We start from the raw sequence: 15,754 nt of genomic DNA on the forward strand, positions 1-15,754 counted from the left end.
CGGGGAGCGAACTTGGCAGAGTGCCCGTGATGGCTTGATTGCACAAGTCTGGTTCGATTTATCATGCCACGCCTGGGGCGGGCCCACTGCTACAAAATCATTGGAAAGTGTGATAGCTAAATGCTGTTTGAAGCGAAAAATGCTAAAAGCCAGTCTTGATCGCAGCTGACCGCGTGCTTTCGTTGATTCATACATGCAAGAATAGACCTTATGCAAAATTGCTGCCATCTATCGGCCGCCGCGCACGTTTCCGCCATGTTCAAGGGTAGCTGCATTGAGGAGCAGCAAGTGGCATAGAGGGTTGCGCAGCCGGCTGCATTAATGTTTGTTGTTGCCGATAATATCGACATACTGTTGTGCCTCTTGTACGCAAAATTAAAATAAGGGTGTAGAAGAAGCAGCAAGTTACATCCCTTGAGGTTGTTTTTTTTTCTTGAGGCTTGTGTTAACCTCTCGCGTGGTTGTCGTGCTAGGCGCATTTTCGATCAACGGCACGCCTGAGTTGTAAAATATCTTATTTAGCGTGCATTGGAAGATTGCAAATCAGTACCCGGTGCTAAGGCAGATGAAATATATCGCCCACGGTGTGTTAAATTTGCCTGTAGACGGACTGCGCATTGCCTTTTCACATAAAAGATGTTCAAGAGTGTTGTTCCTGATTTCCTTGTTGCGCCAATTCATCTCAGCTTTTAACGTTTCATGCATATAAGCTGTCAACAAATTTCGCTCGTATGTATACGTCCAGGTATCCAGTTAGAAAAGGTTTCGGCACTTCAAAGGCGCCAGACTGCTCTCTTAAATTCCAGCGCGATATTGTAACGTCTTTACGCATTCGATTCATCGATGAATTGAATATAGTCGACTACGTCCAGGCTTCAGTTGCTGAGATGCGTCTCCAGAACACGACTTGCAAAAGAAATGACTCAGAGTGTATACGTGGCAGCAACTGCCCCTACTGTTTAGCTGCTCTCGTCTACCGCGAGTTCGCATGATTGTTGTTGCTATAGTGATGGCGATCACCGCGCGGTTTGGTTTTTTTTATTAGTGCAGATTTTTTTTCTGTGAGTTGTGTGAGGTGCATCGAAAAAGAGTTTGGACCATGCCAGTTTTCATTTCTCCCATCCACATCACTGAATAATGCCGTTTCTTCGTTTCACCTTCATGGCGCGCCATGAAAACAGTGTAATGAGGTAGGGATTGAAACAGTCAACCATTTGACACTATCCACAGAGCAATATCGTTTGTAGCGAGCCTTACCGCGCTTAGCAGTGACGTTTGCTACTGCGGCTATCGCAGTAGAAGCAAGAATGCGCGCACACATGTCTTCCAACTTTATTTTGTTTAAAAGTACCCAGCCCTATACATGTATGCATTACATTTTTTGTATGCCCATTGCTTGATACATTCTACTACTTCCCTGAATTGCTGCTGGAAAATAATGTTTGTTGTTTTGCAATATGGCAAAAAAAAAATCCCATGCATCACAGCTCCACACTGAAAACATTTGTGCTCTTTCAGGTGTAAACTGACTTGACGCCCCATAAATTCAGACTTTGCAAAATATGTTCGGCAGCTATAGACAGAAAACCATCATTTAACATTAGACAGCCAGTATACGTTCGCTACTTTTTCGCAAAACGATTTCGTGAAGAATGTCGCTAGTGTCGAATATTGTATGAGAATGCAGTGCGATTAGTTTTTTCATTCAATATCTTCACAAGCAAAGAAAGCCATTAAACCTCGTTCGCCCCCCCCCCCCCCCTTCCCCCCCTGTCTCACTACTGAGCTCATCCCCGACATGGACAACGAAAAACAATTGAAATATTTCTATTCCGTCAAGAACTATGGAAAAAAAAAAGAAAAAATGCGGTATTGGAGAGGAGAAAGACTTTGCTGCAAAAACTGCGCATTGCACAAAGCATCGCTTGAATACGCGTTAACGAAGAAGGTTGACATTGCGTCTGGGTATAAGGCAGACCTCTGCTATGTGACTTCGCAGGCAGCAGTATCTGCTATATATTGATTTTCACGAAATAGAACCCCGATGTGACGGCAACAGGAGCTACATATCTGAGGAGGATCAGCACGCACATAATCACGTCGTTGACCTGTCGCGTTTCGCCAGCAAATTCACGTGGTTGGGGGTTTTAGCCAGTAACATATAGAATATGGGATCTGCTCAATGGTTGATTACACTCTAACGAGATACATCAGCTGCTAAACGTTCAGACAGAGGATAGGAACAGTAGTGCGCGCGCTTCACTGGGAACTGTGAAGGTCCATCAGAGCACAGTGTTTATTAGGCATCAGTCCTATATTAAAAAAAAAAAGAAACAAACAACATTAAGCTCCTTCGTGTACGCGTAATGACATCGCACATGTTTTATACCCGGAAACAACATCAATATGTTTTGCACTTTCATGGACGCGTATTTGAGTAGCGTATCAAGGAATGCCCCGGAGCATTAACGAAGGTTTTGCCATTTGTAGCTACGCTGTTACCACCATTTTCAAGAAGTTATGGCAGTGCAGTATCGCTTCCCAAAGTAAAATTAGAATGTAGGCAGCGTGGACAAGTCAATCGTTTATTATTCCGTCATTTTTTGCTTTGAATGCGAACAAATACACAGAAATACAGCCCAAAGCAGACGCAGCTGACGCGACGGCAGCAGCCGTAAGCGCAGCCAAAGCACATAACCCTTGAACATGGCGTCGCGAAGCGCGGTTTGCTGAAGGTCCAACAGATGGCAGCAATTTTGCATAAGGTCTATAGACCGTTTACAGCGAGTAGTTCAACTCTTCCCTAAAAGGTGGCGCCACAAGGACGGCCGTCATTGCTGGCCTTCGGAACGCATCGGCGCGCAGTGCTAAACTGCTGCTGTGTATCTTGTGTAAGAATACCAGCTGACTTTTAAACAGCGCTGCTTTGATGCAGGTGTCATCTGTATTATCGAAGTATTCTGCGAGGAAGTAGAGCTAATGACCCTATTGTTTATTGGCGGAATAACAGAAGACGATAAGGTGCACATTATGGCCTAGGCAACCGTTTTTCTGGGAGATGTATCACGAGTTCATGTTCCTTTCTGGGACAAGAAAGCGCCTGTGAATTGAAGAGAATGGCTATACCTCACGCCCCAGCTCGTTCTAGCATCGGCAGTAGCCATGGCAATGCGAGAACGACCCTGACGTACGTTTTCTCAGGAATTGGATATTGAGTCTTTGCACTGCTGCCGAGTTTTTTTCGCAGGGCGAGGTACCTTGACGTTGCTTTTAATGTATATGCAGTTATACGAATTGATTGCGCAGAGAAGGAAAGTTAGTGTGGGCATGTAAGTGAATCTGTTTACTTTAATTAGGTACTATTCCCTAGGATATGCGGGATCGAATCTCGGCCTCGGCGGCTGCTTTTCGCTGGAGCCAAAAACCCAGGCGCCCGTGTTTTGTGCGATATCAGTGCACATTAAAGAACCCCAAGGGGATGGGAATTTCCGCAGTCCTCCACTCATAGCATGAGTCGCTTTGGGACGGAACACCGCACAAACAAAACCAAACTTTAATTAGACAAGTACTGCTGAAATACATGTAATAACTGCTGCTTTTATGAAACTAATGCACGGGCCAATGATGAAATTTACCATAAGATTTTTTTATATCCCCGCTTGCTTGGGCTGCGTACCGTGCGTTCTGAATTCCGGTGCAGTTTCCAGTCGCCTTCGCCCGAGCGCAGGTAAACGCCGCTGAGCGCCTGATGCGGCCTTCAAGCAGCGTAATAGTTTTTTGAAGCCAGGACGTTTACAGGAGATAAAATTATATCTTATCAATTGTCGGGGATTACACGCGCGTCCATATTGAGCAGTAAGTATTGTGCACAATGTTAAATGAACATTCATAATGCGTCTCAGCCAGCACAGTCTGAGCATGCGTTCGCCCTTTGCGCAAGAAAATTAAAAAAAAAATAAGTTTGAGGGAATAATCAGTTTGTAATCTATTCAGTTTTACAGAAAGTCACGTTTTCCACAAAGGGCACTAGAGAGGGAATTGATAAAAAAAGCAAAAAAAAAAAAAAAAAAAAAGTCGACGGCTGATGGGTTTGTCGAAACGTTCTAGCCAATGCAGACATTTAGGAGGACGCAATAAATGAACTACGTGGTTAAATTAAACATTTTTTAGCACCTACACATACTATAGCCATTCACATGAAGTTTATTGCCTGTCTACCAGCTCGTTGTCCCCAGCGATAGCGGGTACGCCGTACCGTGCAGCCGAGTACTAGCGCGCCGAAAGCCGTCAAACCAGAAGGCCCGAAGGCCAGCGATGGCGGAAGGGTCACATGATCAAATATGGCAGCGCCCATGCGCTCGCGCTGTAAAGGGTCTATAAACGACTCCCACAAAAAAAAGGAAAAAAAAAAAAAAAAACAACCCCACTGCCGTTTTTTAACGTTTGCAGCCGCCATATCTTACACTACGCCGCGCGTACAGCACAACGATAAGAATGGACAACTCTCGGAGCTGCCGCTTCTTAACGTCTGCAGGCACCATAGCCACGTCAACCGCCGCGCGCAGAGGGTTCGCAACACACGCTGAATAAAGCGTCCGACGTTCTGTCTGAAAATGGGCTGAGCTGGCTTGGCGCATGCGTAGCGCGTGCTACTACGAACGAAGGCCGGGAGAGAGGAAGGAGAGAGATAGCTCAGCAAAAGAATGGGCACACCCTTGTGCTTCGCTCTATCGCGTGTTTCCCCTCTCGTCCCCACCGGTTCTCTCTGGTTCATTCATGCACATGGCTTGCAAACGTCACGTGTTCGCGCGCGGGAAACGATAACCGCAGATGCGCACGCTTTTGGGGAATGGGCGTGGCGCTTCCCTATACCAGCCGTAGCCGAACTGTCCCCTCTCATTCCTTCCGCACGTGGCTTGAAAACGTCACGCGGCAAACGGTCAAGGGTGATGCGATCGTCTTTACGGAAGGCACACTTTCCAGTGCGTGGTGCGGAGTTCGATATATCGAACGACCGGTGAAATTGAGTTTGATATATGACGCGGCTTTCCTATACTTTTACATAGAATTATTAAGGGGATATTCCGTGAGTTTGATATAACCAAAATTCGATATATCCCGGTTCGACTGTATTTCAACTCACTTCTGGCCACACATGGCTGTGCATAGTGCTACTCTTTAAATGTGCCAAAATGCTTCAACACAAGCACCCTTCATTTTTCAAGCCATTGTCGCATTCCTTCCAGGCTACATGTGGCTCCTCTGTGCCACATGAAAAGTACTTGTGGTATCTATCAGTCACTCTGGCGAGCCCTTACAATGGCAACGTTGGCCTAAGTAACGATTTGTCTTCCTGCTGAAAAATTTCCAATTTACTCCAGTAAACGTCAAGCTCGTTTAGAGAACATGTACTAGCTGAAACCTTGAGGAGACAAGTGACTTGGGCATGCATTGCAGAAAAGCGGTTCCTATTGGACTGTCAGCCCAACAGAGTAAATTCCTAGAGGATGAAAGCATAGCAGCAGATGGCAGAGAATTTGATGGGGACACAAGAGCGGGAGGTTCGTAGGAACAGGGCTGCCACAGCTGGTGTCATGCAGGACTGATAGGAGAGCGTCGTGAGGAACCTTTGCCCTGGAATGGACACAGTTGTGCAGGTGACACTATTCTATTCCTGAAGGCACTTCACAGTCTGCTCTTTCTACTATGTAAAGTCCCCAATTGTGGTCTCGTTTCATGTTCTACCTTGGCAACTGGGCACGCCATTGTATGCCTGACCGAAATGTCCATGTATTTCTGAACAGGTAAAACTCTGCAGAGCATTTGAAAGAGCCCCAGAACACCCTCGAATCCACGAGGCACTCACAGAGGTCCTCGTTGGTTGCAGGGTCGCCACTGCCGTCGAGGTGGACAGCTAGGTCCCACCAATGCGCCTGGTAGCTCAAGACCTGCTCCACACCAGCTGGTTCATAGCGGTCAGCCCTGGGACAAGAGAGAGTTTTAGTACAGCGGGCTTTGCATGATTGCCTGCTTAGCGGAATAACGTAACGGAAGGACATTAACGAAGAAATAGCATTAACATATGAACACAATTTTCGGAAGTTAGTGCTACAAATTTTGCGTACTTACCACAGCGTGAAAACACGGTGATGTTCTTCCAAGTAAGAGCCAATCTCTTCAGCTGAATAAACCTTCACTGCGGTGCTGTTTTGCACGTTTATCGGTACCCACTGGTGTTGCTGCCCTTCGCTTTGACAAACCTTGAACTTGTTCAACAAAAGTTTGCTATATAAAATTTTGCAACTCAGCATTAGTAGCACTGATAAAGGACATTTCGCCTCCATGCAAAGTATACAGCATTTAATGGTTTCGGAATGCTGTACGAAAACTGTAATTGGGCATAAGTTGTCAGCGCCATGCTAACGTAACTTCCCTTATTTCTGCTATCATGCTAATGCTATACTAAAACTTTCTAATAGCTGCTTCCATAAGTATTGCAATTCATTCGAGTTCAAACAAAGCATGGCACTCACAGTGCACATAAATTAACAAGCCTTGTTGACAACAAGGTCACAGAAGATGCCACAGATCAATTTCATCTCCTTTTCCTAATGCAGCACGCCTGTACACTGTTATAGTACTGCACTCTGACACTGTGCAGTCACATCCTGGCGCCATGAGAGGTGGCTTACTTACATACACCCACTCACAATCACGTCCCCTCACGATCACAGCCACACACGTGCATTCACACCTATGACCACTAGAATTCACAACCACTCACTCACACCACACATTTCCACTTGCACTTACAGCCACTCAGTGTATTTGTGACCAGTCGCTCACATTCATGTACTCACACTAACATCCACTCAGCCACATTTATTCATGCAAGTGTTTGAGTTTCGTTTTTATGAGCTTCGCATCGTCTGCGCTAGCATGCGGCAACGGCGGCCATATGCCACGCGTCAGTCGGCTACCCGATCGCAGTTGCGCACCGTTTTGGACGGCGGTAGTGGGTTTTCTATGCGCTTTCATCACGGTCGGTTCTTTCGCTGCCCCCTCCCTTCCACCGCTATCCACCGTTACAAACGTCAAAAGATACATGCATCGCCATGTTAACACTGCATGGCATTTTGGAGTGCTGCCAAGAAATGTGCTGTGGGCTGCAACAGCATGAAATGCAGGGACACGATAACAACTAGCTCTCTCCCCCCCCCCCCCCCCTATCTTCAGCAGCAAAAGTGGTGGTTGGGCTCATTACAAGAAAATACGGCAAATGTACCATAATGCAAATGGTTCTTGTCAGTTTTCTGTAGGTTATTCGATAATTCAAACATCAGATAATTCGAAACTTTCCTTTCTGGTCTCGTGAAGTTCGAATTAACAAGGCTTTTACTGATACACCCATTTTTGTTCCATAAATAGAAGCCCTAATATATAGAGAATGTTCAAGAAAGTTCAAACTATTCTAGTTATTTTCAACGGTGATAATCATGATGCACATCTAAGTATGCATTGCTGTAAAACAATTTATGAAAGCATTAAATTATAGTCCCGTTTGTAGGCTGCTGCAAGGCCATTTTGTGCTCAAGAGTACTGTGGAAACAATTCTTTCACAAATACAGCACAAGACTGAAAGACATGGACAATGCATGTGAAAGCACAGCAAATCTGAAAGCAAGGTGTTTGCTCAGCATCATTGTTTCCTCAAGAGGTTAAAACAAAAAAAAACAAGGCACTTACAGGTAGTGCTCAGCACTAAAGCGGTCTTCCTCAGCTCTGAGCCTCTCTTGCCGGGCCTCCTGGACAGTCTTGTGCTCAGGGTCAACAATGTCGACCAGATCAGGAATTTCCTCCTGTACGGAAGAAAGGGGTTTTCAACAAATGTGCGAGTCACTTGCCACCACCATTACACCGTACATGTCCGGTAATCATGAAGTGATGTAAACTTTCACTCAAATATGATATCACATCGCTTGCCAAGCTTGGGCTTCAAGGTAGGCCACAGACCACAGAGTGAGTGGGCGGGAAAGTGACTAGTGCCTTGCATTACTGCAGTACCCTAAGCACAATTCCCTAAATTTTTAGATATTTTACCGTAGCCTTTAGCATGGGCTCTCTTCAGTCCTTTGATCCACTGCACTAAGTTTCACACCTAGGCGCATTTGTTCCAGTGCAAACTAATTTTACATTTCCCATTTAGTTGTCCCTACCAGGCCAATTCCTATCGACAGCTTTGGATATGAGATGTCATAAGTAAGGCCCCTAACTTTCTCCAGTGAAAAATTTTAGATTCCGAGGACTCAGACCAAAAAAATCCACAAAATTCCCAAGGTGACATCTAATGGTGCTTCAGAATGTCCCTTGCACTACATTCGGAATGAGTAGCGAAATTTCCTTCTTTTTTTATTCGAGCTTTTCGAGATTTGCCTCTGGGCTCAAGAGCCACTAGGAGAAGCCAGGGCCTGTATTCCGAATTTGTGGAGTTTCCGGAAGAGTCGTTTTCACCCTCACTTCGAATCACATGATTGGTGAACACACCTAAACCGGATGTCATTTCAATTACGACCACTTCCAGTTCCGGTACTTTTACCATTCAGATGAAGGCGAAAACGACACTTCTGATCTGAACAATGACGCAAACTAGGAATAAGAGCCCAGCTTTTCAGCCCAGCAATGTGGAAGTGCAAATGAGATGACTATGGGCATGGAAAAGAGAAAGGAAAAGCAAAGGAGGGCACAGCACTGGGCAGCTCGAAACATTGAGTAGCTTTCATACAACAGAGATGGTTGCTGTTGCGTGCATGGCTGGATGAATTAAACTGAGGTTTGGCTTCACTCGATTGTAGCGCGTGCACAGGAAACATTGCCTTTTAATCTTGGATAAAGTCCATATATCCGCTGTGTCAGTATATTAGTATGCCTTATGTGCATTCTTGGTGGGCCTGGTTAGCCTGAACAGTTTTGTTATCTAGATTTCTGACGAGTTCTTAATCTCCTCCTCGTGTATTTGTGCAAATAAGTTGAAGTATTTATTTTTTCATCACACTGTTGTTCCTACTGACCTCCGTAAGCAAAAAGAAGGATGCATCTGCCAACAAATAATTCTGCGCTAAATGCTTAAATCCATGATTTTTCATGAAATCACAGGAAAATAGCTGCCTTAGCCATGAGCTACCTGCTTAGTAACTATGGGCCAAAGTACCCAACTCTTAAAGGATTTAAGAGGTCAAGTTTAAGTTGTATGCCTTTTCTTTACAGTGATTTGCAAAACGTAAGTAAATAATAAACGCTATGTGAAAATTGGCTACACAGTATACCTAGTAAATAATTTATACAGTCATGCCTTGCTAATATAGACACTTTGGTTCCCAAGCAAAACTGTCTATAAAGTGAGTTGCCCATGATAGTGAATAGCAAAGAAAATATCAATAATAATAATAAAAAAAAAAACATGCTATTATGTAAGCCTGCTTCTTTGCATAGTGGTGACCAGGGAAATATAACAGTAGACACTTTCGAATCTGTAAGCAAAAAATTCCAGACACCATTATGATGAAAATAATGTGGTGTAACTTGATGCATCTAGCGGTCTATGATAGGTTAATGACATATATCTTAGATAAATGAGTTAACTTCTGCAGCTGTTCACACAGATGACATCAAAACACAGTCGGCTGAAATTAAGTGACTGAATTCTGCGTTTCCATTCATGCGATGCAAAAAATGATAAGGTGCACCAGCTCAAAAACTTCTCTGTAAATCATGAAATCAAAAAAGAAAAGGGTCACTGCTTAAGTCATTTACATTTTTTAAATGCATTCTTCAACTTACCTGCATCTAAGTGAAAAATGGAACATCTTCATTGGGCAGTACAGATTTTGCTGTCATCTCTGACCATATTAACAATACAAAAATGCACGGGCACCAATAGGTTCTGTGCCTTGTCCATTGTCCGGACAGAGTTTTCATATTAACAAGGCGTAAATACATTGAAAAACTTTGTTCCCTAGAAAAACTATCCACAGTTCAAGTCGTCCATATTAATGAGGGTCGCATTAATGAGGCACGACTATAATCTGGTTTTGCTTTCAACAGCAATGTAAACAGTGGTAGGTCATGCGAGTTATTGAAGAAAATGCAACACTTTAGCGGCTTCTTCACTCTTGGGGTGAGCTGGCTGGAGCAAATTAAAATGATGTTTGTGTAAAAGCCTCGCTTTAGCTGAAAGGTTCCCTTAAATGGCATAGCCACCATTTGGATGCTCAAGTTGAAACTAAAACATGAGAAGAAATTCAGCTATAAATCATTTATTAGATGCAGTCATATTCTATGCGGTTACCCATGTACATTAATTATTTGAAACCAATCCAGAGAAAAATAAATTGGCTATACTAGGCAACAACCTATTCAAACAGTTGGCATGAGCCAGTGGCCGAGCAGTGAGTGTTTGCTTCGCACTGATGCTAATTATGCCCTCACTCCAGCACGGCCCTTCCAGCACAGACTTCGTCAAAGACGGCAGTTCCGAAAGTTGAAGTCCTTCCCTCAACTCAATGCGTGATCACCACACCAACTACGTCACTGCTGCACTTCAGTCTTGCTATGTCGCCATTCAACTTTTCGCACGGCTATGAAAAACAACTCCATCTTGTCAACTCCAACATTGAGCCAAGCCTGATGCTTCGGATTCCTCCACATCATCCATAGCCCTGCAAGGCAGCAGCTGCTGCAGAAGCCATATGCACTGGTTTTATTGGTGTTACTTTGTTTCTCTGACCATTAAAATATTTAATGAGCTCTCTCTCGTAGAGCCTGGGTGATGAACCGATTAAGACCGCAAGCTAGGAGCAGGCTAGCAAGGCCCGAGAGCCACAAACGTCTCCCAGCCTTTGTGTTAACGATACCGCTTCTTGTGAGCAAGACACAGTGCTGAGAGCAATGGGTGACAGTGGTAGCGGAAAGCCGCTGTGGTCAGGATATTTTTTCCCCTTTTTTTTCTTCTCTGTGTCGGCGATAGCGTCCTTCCACTTGCTCCTTCTAATTCTTTTTTTTCTCCTATCAGCACCCATCTCCATTCTCGTGTCTTTAATTCTTGGCCACCTAGCTGGCTTTGGACGGACTTCATCCACACAACAAATAAAGTGTGCTTCGTATAACAGCTAAACCCATAAAGCATGCTACCAAAAATATGGTGCCCCTGCATTCCCCAATAGCTCAGCTGCACCTGAACAAGAGCCCAACATATGACGAAATGCAATGCCATAATAAGAAAAACACAGGCACAACCTTGATACGTGCAATGACGCCCGTCCTCTGGCGGTCGAAGCCGTACTTGCGCACGCTTGCTTCCAACAGGGAGGCCTCATCTTGGGGTGTCCAGGGTGTCTGCTCCACGAGCCAGTCCACATCATCCTCCACTTCGGGCAGCTCATCATCCCTCGCCGAGTGGTTTTCTGGGAGGGGAAGGAGGAATCACTCAACCAACAGTGGCCTAACAGCACAGTACCATAAATCTTTGTTTTTCATTTTGAAGCTGTGGCTTAAAGAGAACAATTTTACTGGGGACACAACAAAAAACCAACATTTCAATGGCAATAATGGCCCAAAGATGATGTGTTATAGAGTAGAGTTGCCCTCGCTGCACAGAAGTTGGAGGCCCATGAAGCATCTTCAATGACAGTTTTTTAGACAAGGGCCACTCATCCAAACATCAGCTGTGACTAATGAAAGGTAATATAATTATATGAATTTGCTATTATACAAACTGGCCTGAATTTCTAGTTGCCCAATGACAGTGAGATACTGCTTGCATAGGTTTGTAGAATGTGCATGTTTACTTTTCCCTAATGTTTCTGTCAAGAACAGAGCAAATTTGTGGCCCCTCTGATTGCACAAGGGAAAATGTGCCTAAGGACCCCCATTCTAAATCTAGGTTTGAAACACACTCCAAAAGCAAGCCACAGCATACTCATACTAGTATACAGCTTCAATTTTTAATTTCCACAAACATACAAAGTACCGCTATCTGAACGGTAATGTCCAATGTTCTTGCCACAGTGGCCCAATGGTTGTGGTTTCTGGTTGCCAAGCCCAAGGTCATGGAAATGAATACTGGCCGCAGAGGGCGCACCACAATGGAGGTAGAATGCAAAAACACCCTTGTGATATCGATGCACGAGAAAGAACCCAAGGCGGCAGAAATAAATCTGGAACCTTTCCCTATACCGCCCCTTATAACCCAAATGCCACTTTACATTAAACCTTAGGTACCATAACAAACCAAGCCAAGCATTCAATGCAAAAAGAGTACCCACGAAAGAAGGCCCAAGAGAACAGAAATTTACCGCATTTGCTTGATTCTAAGTACCCCTTTCTTTTTTCACGATGCCGATGCCCAAAGCGAAAGGAGGGGGGGGTGCTTATATTTAAAAAATCTGAAAAGAACACCCTTCCCCTTTTTTTTCGTGGAAACACCCTGAGAGACAGGTGCAAGAAATAATTTATTTGGCAAACATCAGTGGCAAATGCAATTAGAGTTTGATTAAACTTCAAACGGCAGGCAGCGCTCTACAAACTTGTTCAACTTTCGTTATGGCTTTCAAACAACCGACAACAAACCAAGCAATGAGCACCCGAGATGCCCATGAAACCTGCCGAGCGCCGCCAATACCAGGTCCACATGATGACATGGTGATCGAGTAAATGCGGCCACTTTCGACCGGTTTTTGACGTTCTGCACCACCATCTGTGATGTAGTGTCAGAACACAGCAACACACGAAGCCGGTGATCGTGCCACGGATGCCGTGCCACCTTGGGACTCCCTCTGACAGCTCCGGCTATATGACTGCGCTTGGTAGCATTATTACACACTCTTCCTTGGCAAAAAAAGGGGGGTACTTAGACTCGCATGCAAACCTTTTCTCAGAAAAGTTTTTTCCCAAAATAGAGGTTTGCAGAAATACAGTAATTACAAGCTTGCATTACCAGTCACTGGTTCCTTTGTTTTCTAATATCACATTTCCTTCCGATGAAAGCCAGCTGCATGCCATGGACATGACAGGTTACTAGACAAGGCAACAAGCTATGTGGCTTGTAAGCTGCGTCTTCGACGTTTTCATTGAATGTATGTTATGAGAGGTTACACGGTGATATGCACAGACCGAGAAAGGTTGTACTTGTTGAAGGTTAAAAAGAAGCTCCTCCCCTCAAACCTCGGCAAGGGTAGTTTCTTTGCTGAAACCCGAGAAACTTGGTAGAATCGTTTTTGCCCCAAAAGTGACAAGAACAGATAGAAAAGCAAGGAAAATGGTGCGAAACCATAGTTGTCTATTTCTGTATTTATCATCATCATCTACGCTGTTCCGTTTCTGCCTTGACATCAGCTAGTACATGCACTGACTGCAAATGTCAACCATTGTAGCAGTGAGTCTAAATACATTAAAGTTGCTGTAATGCTAGATTTTTTTTTCTACAAAGTGAGAACAGTGCTACATGCTCATACGCACCGAGAACTTCAATCAAGGGCCGTGCAGGTGCTGCCTTTGGGCTTGGAGCCAGCAGCTTGGTAAGGAGGTCTAGACCGGTGAATACCTCTCCTGGCGTTTGCTTGGGCATGTGGACAATGTATGTGCCTGAAAAACCAGGGCCTTAAAGGTCAGACGCTTGAGAATGAAAACACAGATGCTGCTACAATATGCCTATGTAGAACATTGTTTTTTTTTTTTCTCTTTTATCTTTAACAGGAGTGCACTAACAAGAAAAAAAATTCCGCGTCAGGCAATGAACAAGCCAAACCTTTTTTCTTTTCTTACTTACCATTATCAGACTCGTATTTCGCTGACTCAAGCCCATTCTCCACTACTTTTCCAGGCAAATTAAGTCTGTAAGAAAAAAAAAAGCACAGAAAAGAGAATAAATGTTGTAAAGTGATGGTAACAAATTCCCTGAAGCAAAAAAATTAAAAGATAACGGCAACATATACAACAAAGACAGATATTCTCTGAAGAGTATCTGCATGACACGTTTACATATTGCGCATACCAGTTCACAGACTCAACAAGCCAGTAAGAATACACAGACATTAATAATTAATGTAAGGTGGAGTAACATGGCAGCTTAGGCGTGCTGGTAATTGACGACATCAGAGTGTAAGCGCACATCAAGGCGAGCAAGGACACGCATAAGCGCTGTGTCCTGTCCTTCCTCGTCCTCGCCTTAATGTACGCTTATACTTTGATGTCAAGTAAGGTAGAGTCAGCACATATTACATGCCCATACTTGACATGCCAACACACTTTGAATGGAATGAACTTGCATTCCACATTCGGGCTGCATGCGGCTCACCAAGAAGAGGGTGCTGCAGTTAAACTGACTTGCGCTTGGCTACGGTGCATAACAAGACTCCTTCAGAAAGACAGTTTTATAGCATGCAGCACATGTTCCGTAGGATGTACAGTCCTTGCCAGAAGTAGCTGAACAACGTTTTAGCCACGTAGCAGAGCACTTATGGCATTAATTAAGATGTTAATCTGTGTAAGGTATAAAGGACCGGTGTCCTCCCTTTTTGAGAGATTTTGATTTTTAAGGGCACTACTATATGGATGCGAATCAAACCCCCTTGCCCATGGTTACTTTCGACGAAGACAACACATAAAAGATAAAGAAATGCGTAAAAATGGTTAAACTACTTTTTGTTGTGCCACACGCAGAAACCGACCTGTTAAATGAAGATTGTCGATCACGTGAAGCGTTTTTAGTTTTGACAATTTTTTTACACGCCACCTCTCCCTTATTCTTTTTTTTTCTTAGCCACCACCCCATATTTGCGGTCAAAATAACCTCGACGAATTCTCCCAAGCGAAAAGCCTGCACCAGTTTTCAAACGCAAAATATATGGATAATCACGAAACCCCACTTCGTATTCCCTCAAAACCAACAGTTGTTACTGTGGTTTAAATCAGCTCATTAGTATGTTTACCGTCACGGTGTTGACATATCCACTTTAATTCGGAAACCAATGTCACCTCAAGTAGTATGGCTTGGAATAAAACTTGAACTCCTCTTCGTGGAAGTAGATCTCCGCATCCGAAATCTTCAGAACAGGGACAAGGTACATGCGGAAAAGCATAAACACCATAGTTATAACTGATCGGAATCATCGACATTACCATGAGAAAAATGAGGTGAAGCATTCCACCAAGAATGACCACGGGAGAATACGACATTATCCACCTTTGAGTAAGGCGCCTTGATCTCAATCACCAAGAAGTCATCGTCTTGTCTTAGTTCGAACGCTGGTGTCAACATTGTTTGCCTTGTCCGTGGATTGCCTCTTCGCAGAACTCATTCAATCCCAAACCAGCTGAGGAGACGGCGAAGCTTCGTCAGGTTTCGGGACAGCGTCAAACGTGAAAATCAAAATTTGAAGAAATCGCCAAGAGCTCAAGCCGAATGCGCCCCTGAACCTTAACAATAGAAATAGCTTCTTCACGCTTCGAGTCGTGCCTCGGGACCACGCGAAAAGCTGCTTGAAACCACGAGAAAAGCAACCGCAACTTTCACGTTTGTTTTTTATTATTTTGTTGTCGTGCAAGTTTTTTTTCTTTTTTTTTTCCCCATGGTTGTTGCTTATTCCTTTGTTCTGTGCCTGGTTCTGCTAAACATAAATAACCTTAGCTACAAAAATCTACTACCCGCAAAACATTGTGGTTTAAAATAATAATGAATGATCAATTTTTAATGTTTTAT

General features: G+C 44.1%; 1 protein-coding gene across 1 annotated transcript in view; it reads right to left on the bottom strand.

The window, feature by feature from the left end:
• Positions 1 to 15,593, bottom strand: part of LOC146178165 (protein SHQ1 homolog) — a 41,625-nt gene extending 26,032 nt beyond the window's left edge. Inside the window, exons 1-7 of the mRNA XM_084577988.1 lie at positions 15,239 to 15,593; positions 15,031 to 15,098; positions 13,823 to 13,887; positions 13,513 to 13,638; positions 11,293 to 11,459; positions 7,747 to 7,859; positions 5,867 to 5,982 (exon numbers count right to left, since the gene is read on the bottom strand). Coding sequence (XP_084434114.1) covers positions 5,867 to 5,982; positions 7,747 to 7,859; positions 11,293 to 11,459; positions 13,513 to 13,638; positions 13,823 to 13,887; positions 15,031 to 15,098; positions 15,239 to 15,313 — 730 coding nt within the window. The 5' untranslated portion in view covers positions 15,314 to 15,593. The remainder of the gene's footprint in view (positions 1 to 5,866; positions 5,983 to 7,746; positions 7,860 to 11,292; positions 11,460 to 13,512; positions 13,639 to 13,822; positions 13,888 to 15,030; positions 15,099 to 15,238) is intronic.
• Positions 15,594 to 15,754: the final 161 nt, after the last annotated feature.

The sequence above is a fragment of the Amblyomma maculatum genome, chromosome 9 (assembly GCF_055883805.1).
Source record: "Amblyomma maculatum isolate TAMU_Amacu chromosome 9, ASM5588380v1, whole genome shotgun sequence".
Taxonomy (NCBI): domain Eukaryota; kingdom Metazoa; phylum Arthropoda; class Arachnida; order Ixodida; family Ixodidae; genus Amblyomma; species Amblyomma maculatum.